The sequence below is a fragment of the Pelmatolapia mariae genome, linkage group LG10_11 (assembly GCF_036321145.2).
Source record: "Pelmatolapia mariae isolate MD_Pm_ZW linkage group LG10_11, Pm_UMD_F_2, whole genome shotgun sequence".
Lineage (NCBI taxonomy): Eukaryota > Metazoa > Chordata > Actinopteri > Cichliformes > Cichlidae > Pelmatolapia > Pelmatolapia mariae.
The window spans coordinates 64316696-64322597 of NC_086236.1; the positions used below are offsets into that span (position 1 = coordinate 64316696).

General features: G+C 40.8%; 1 protein-coding gene across 3 annotated transcripts; it reads right to left on the reverse strand.

Moving 5' to 3' along the window:
* Positions 1-1427: 1427 nt before the first annotated feature.
* On the reverse strand, positions 1428-5492 carry LOC134637051 (putative transmembrane protein ZNF593OS). Of its 3 annotated transcripts, XR_010095057.1 has the most exons (4): positions 5376-5492; positions 5271-5288; positions 4252-4362; positions 1428-2858 (listed from the first exon to the last, which is right to left on the reverse strand). XR_010095057.1 is itself a non-coding variant. In XM_063487373.1 (3 exons), exons 1-3 carry the CDS (start codon positions 5148-5150, stop codon positions 2712-2714), a joined length of 288 nt encoding a protein of 95 aa, XP_063343443.1. In that variant the 5' UTR covers positions 5151-5246; the 3' UTR covers positions 1428-2711. The 3 variants fall into 3 exon arrangements, 1 of the variants encoding a protein (XP_063343443.1); XR_010095058.1 differs by lacking the exon at positions 5271-5288; XM_063487373.1 differs by lacking the exons at positions 5271-5288; positions 5376-5492 and adding an exon at positions 5121-5246.
* Between the last annotated feature and the right edge of the window lie 410 nt (positions 5493-5902).

The following is a 5902-nucleotide window of genomic DNA, read 5'->3' on the forward strand; positions in this document are numbered from 1 at the left end:
AAGCCTCGAACAAGAGGTTTAGTTGTTTTTTAAAAGGAATAATACACTTTAGCTTCTTTGCATATCATGTTAAAAATGTAGTGAAATTAAACACACTGCCTATGATTTTAAGAGTGAAACCCATAAAAAACACTAGCAATATGAGGGAATTAATATATAATTGATGAGCTGAGGACTGAAATATCATGCACCTATAAGTGGAGTTCATCTTTCTGAGAGATTTTGAAATCATAATAAAAGTTCATTTTTATCTGAGGATGAGCCTCACAGTCCATTTGAATTTCTTGCACTACTGCTTTGAATGTCACCCACTCCTGAATATATTTCTGCCCTAAAACAAATGTCTGCAAAGTTATTTCTTCTAAATAACTTCACTTGGTTTTGAATATTGGGGTCATTTATCTGAGCGTAATCCAAAGCGCCTTTATTTAAGATTTGTTAGTTGTTAAAACAGAGGATGCCCCCCCACCCCCATCCTCCATCCCAAATAATCATCCTCCAATGCACATTCGCTACCGATGACCCTATCCCCATTCTTTAGTCTTTGTGGTTCAGAACAGATTTCAATGACGCATCACCAGTCAACCAATAGGCGCTCTTCGTTAAGGGCTGTGTCCTGATGCTAGCATCAGTGAAATTTTTCCCCAGTAACGTGAGGAGGAGGAGCTAATGGCGGGGGCAGAGGGTACACGTGGCGTCCAACGAGTTCTCAGCCTGTCACAGGGCATCACATCAGCTTGTGAGCAGGCATGCGCACTTTATACCCTCCACACCCTGCAAGAGAAAGGGAGAACATGCAGAAAAGCAAATGTACCGCACTCACATTTGTTGTTGTATGTAGCAGGGCAAGACACTGAGGGGTCGGTTTTGTGTGACTAACCTGTCACGTTTTGCTGCACTTGACCGATGGCCAGCACACCTCTGCTGAGGAACTTGAACATTTCCACTATGTTATAATTAAGATTTTGGTTTATAAGGAGCATATTGAATTAAGGTGTTTTGTTGTCCACATATCACACAGACCATCATCCAAGATTCAGTATAAAGGACAACAGAAAACTGGAGCTCAAAGACTTGATTGTTTGCAGCATATGTTCTGCAGTTTTTAACATGCAAATGCATGTATTGCATAGGTTTCCAACTGACTAGCGTGCTAATCTACAAAACCACAAGTATACATAACATTAGATTGCGTTAGCAGGCAAAGAAAAAAAAATATAGCTGCCTCATTTAAAAAGGGAGACATTACATATGAGTGGCCACATCCTGTTGCGTGCAGATGACACGAGTCTGTGTTGCAGGAAATGCTGTAGCTGTGCAGCTCCCTGTGCCAACCTCACAGCGGTTTGTACGCTGCCGCCACCATTTTAATTTCAGAAGAAACTGTGCCAAGAACAATTTATTTTTCTTCCAGTAAATCAAAAGTGTACATGTTAAAATATTCACAGCTTTATTAAGTCAATACGAAAATAAAGTGATACATTCATAAAAACAAAAGGGACTCGTGAGATTTGTTTGGATTAAAGTTCTGCACAACCATGCATTTCAGTAAAGTCTGCACTAAAATTAGTAGATCCCAGAAGGAGGGTTCTTAGCCAGGGTGCTAATCAAGGTCGTCGCACACACAGGACTTCACAAAGTATTGTTAAAACAGTGAAATCACAACCAGAAAAAAGTAGAGTTTAGTCCCTTTGCATATCCACTGTAACATGTACATGTGTTTCTTTAGTTCTGTGCAAATATCTCAGACACCTGGCAAATACAATTTTATAAACACAGATCAGCCACAACATTCAAACCACTGGCAGGTGAAAGGATTAACATCATTTCGATCATATGTTTACAGTGTTACGTTCTGACTTGGCTCCTAGTTTTAATAACATTGTTGAAGACCAAGCGCGCTACCTCATATTAATGGCACTCCCCCACAGCAGCAGACTCCCCCCAGCAGAGCGATGTGCTCCGACGTGCCGTAAAAACTCTTGGGGACAACTTAACGAACACAAGGTGGAACGAGCATCAATCACAGAATCCACTTCCAGCCACTGTGGTTTCAGCAACATGAGGAGAACCTACAAAACTTTAAAATGTTGTGGCCAATTGGTGTATAGACATAGCCCTGTGGTTCTTTGGGTCAAAGGAAAAAAAAAATTTTAAAGCTACATTTTTAAACCCTTTATCCACATTCTGAGCCCGTCTTCCCTTCATTACCAGGTAAACTTCACTTGCAGTTAGCATTCCCTTAAAAAGGCATTACTGCTCATATCATTAAATCCCTTTTGAACAAGCTTGTTTCACAGTTTAGGTTTCTCTGCTTTTTATAGCTCAGAACAGCACTGACAGCATTCTGCAAGCATCTAGCCTGGTAATAACTAACAGTCAGATCCAATTAGCTGTCAAGATTTTGATCACCCACCCAAACCAGTCTACAGAAAAGAGTCCAAACATGACCCAGAGTGAGCCATCCCAATAAATCCCTGAAGGTCCTGGCAACAGAAAGAGTAGAAAACACTCAGTGCCCGGTCAGAAAGTTTTGCACGTGGTAAGTGAGGGATCCCAGAAATTCAAAGTGTGATTATGACTGTGAGGTGAGAAAAGTTCAGTCCCCAGAAACACTGCTGTGTCTCGACTTCTACTTCCTCGCTCCACCGCCATCACTTGTCATTGGTTCATCCATTATTTCGACGAATGGCACCGGCAGTCGAGCCTCTTCAGGGTGCAGGCTGGGCATTCACCTTCTCCGTCATCTGTTTGGCACTGTAGTAAGACAAACTCAGGCCCATGATGGCCAGCATCATGGCTATCTGGTTGACAGCACGGTCTTGTGGCTGCGCCTGCACCTGACCTGCTACTTGCCTCTGCAGAGAAGGGGAAAAGGGTCAGACGTCAGAGAGCAGTGGACAAAAAACTTCATACTTTAAAAAATTTTTTTTTTTTAAAAAAGCCCAACATCTGCAACTTCAGTTCCACAGCTCTGTGCCATGTGACCCAACATTCAGAAACAGTGATTAAAAATTTACAAGACTAAGAGATTTTAGTCAAAGAGGAACAAGAAGTAAAAAGAAACTTTATACCAGGAATGAAAATACTAGGAAGTGATGCCTACACTGGATGGTGTGTACTGTACACAGCTTCTGAATGTACAGCCACCTCCAGGATCATTTGAATTCCTATAGGGCTTCGGAAATTTAAAAATCCTTCACTCGTTAAAAAGAATATATGTGGCAAGATGTGGCCTCCAGTAAGAGGACAAAGCCCACAAATAGCATGTTTTCAGAGCTAGCTGTAACTTTTTAGCAGTTCATAGTTGTTTTTTTTATTCTTAGATATTGCAGCCAACAAGGAAGCATAACCAGCAAATACTTTCAGAGTTTCCACACTTGATTTTTCACTTCAGTGTTCATCTTCAACAGTAGTCAATATGTGGTTTAAGTTGATTTCTCAAAAATGCTGTTATGAACCACAGTGTAGAACACAAATACCTAATAACAAGCTTAAGTGGCTGTTTCATGTCTTTGTGAAAGAACCAGTTATCTTTAAAAATAAAATCTAACATCCAACTGCTAGATAGCCCATAATAGTTTGAAGTGATTTAGAATTACTTTAAGTAATGGCGCAACATAAAGCAAATGTACACAAATGAAGAACCAGCATCAGACAAATGCCGTCTGTGCTTTCGTACAACCTTTAGCTGCCCTTCTCTAGTACAGCTCCTTTAACAAAGCAAGTTTTCTGTCAGACCAGTCAAATCTCATACAAAACCCTGACACATTTATCATTTCTGGTATAGAAACAAGGCTTTGTTTCCAAATTAGCGCACATAAGCAAACACAAAATGTCCACAGCTAACGAGACGTACGAACTGACACAAGTGATGCGTGGATTATGCCGACAGCGGGTGGAACAAAAGAAGCCGAGAGTATATGATATCACAATGATTAGTGTCACCCCTAATTACGTTTGTGTTGAAAGCAGATTGTGGGTCACTGAGCCCCTCGTCTAAAGCGAATGTAAATGCTTATGTAAGCACGAAATAAAGAGGATATAAATACTGGGTGACCAAAGGGGGGATAAAGGTGAAGTCCCATCAAGCTTGCACAAGAGGTTTTTTGAAAGGATTTAAAAAGCCACATTACTCCTGCAGATGGCTCAGTGGATGGAGATCAGTATGAAAGTATCTATCAAACGCCGGATTTGGTATTTGATGAGTTTAGTGTTCATTAATAAAGTGACAGAACATAAAGTTCATACCTGGAGGAGACGGAAGTATCCAGGTGTCAGCCTGCCCAGTCTGATGATCATGTCTGCTAACTGGGTGTGAGGTGGGTTAAAGCTGATGCAAGAGCTGGGCTGGTTCAAGACCTACGGAGAAATAAATTTGAAATATTAATACATAAAAAAACAACAAGAACAGGATTTCCATTTGTGTTTTGAGAGTCTGGGATTAATCGACTTTTAGAAAAGCATGAGATAACCAAAGATCTGAATTTCAAAATGAGGTGTAGCTGCCAAAAGATGGAGAGTAGAAGATTGGCTTGCAAAAACAGCTAAACCATCTGATCCATGCGTGAGGAAGGTACATCCCCTGCCTGAAGCCACGGTACAAAAAACTTTCATGTGTACAGAGAAGCACTTTCTTTGTGCTTAAATCCATCGTTTCACATCTGGAATCCTTTTTGATTTGCCCTTCTTGGCACAGATTTTTTCATATTTTGCTTTCTACCAGGAATGCCCCTCAGCACCACCTCTTTATTAAATTATGATGTTTGGACCAGAGCAACAGAGCCTCTATTCAAGCTGCATCAGAAACAGACACAACAAAGAGAAAGACAGTCTTGTTCATTCACATATGGACAATCCCATATGTGACAGATGCGAGAGCTGATTTAAAACAAACTGGGTACTAATAGTCGAACAAAGACATAAAAAAAAAAAAAAAAAAAAAAAAAAAAAAAAACGTAGCTTGAGAAATAAAAATAAAATACACCAGAAAGGGAAAAGACTCTACAAAGTGGAGTAAGGTGTAAGGATATGAGATGGTTAGATATTAGGTCATCTTAAAAAAATAAATAAATAAAATCCCACTTCAGCATAATGATGCACAAAAAGGTTTGACTTACAAGAAGCAAACCAACAAGTGTTTGCTTCATAAAGAAACAGCAAAGTCACTTTTCTCTGAGATGCATCTGCGCTGCAGGCTGTGGGAATTTTAAGGAAAGGGATTGTGGAGAAGGCAAGACATTCAGTATGTGAAGGATTAATGCGCCAACCTGGTTGGAGTTACACCCCTATGGAAAGGAAAAAAGGAAAATGTAATCCAAGCTTTAAGAGTTGGTCCTTGTGTCTTATAAAAAACGCTTTGGGGGAGTTCTCACCTTTCCAAAAAACAACGTCGAGAATCTCACTCCAACTGGCCAGCGGGACCTTCTACTTCTCAGCTTAAAAACCCATAACAGATGCCAAACCGTGATGAACTTGAACTACAGAGAGCTTCTGCACTGCGCTCCGCCTTTTTATACAGCCCCTGCCCAACCAGATCTTCAGGCTCGCCTACAAGCACACGCCCCCTTTCCAACACAGACTCACCGCTGTCACACCGCATTACTCTCGGTGGGTTGCTTTCCCAAAAAAAAACCCCTCACACACTCCTTCCGCAGTCTTTCCTAAACAAGAACTGCCGGACAGGATTTGCACACTTAGTCAACAAAATGTAAAGAGAATAGTAGTAAACTGAAAGACAGCAAAACAGTTCCATCTCAGAGCTCACATGTCAAAGTTTAGTTTGTTACATAACCAGCCTACTGTGGATATTTAATCTCCAATTAGGGCAAATATTAAATGTCATAGACCTCCGGAAGGCCCATCAAGAAGCTCCTAGCAGTGCAGGTTGGAAACTTGGGAC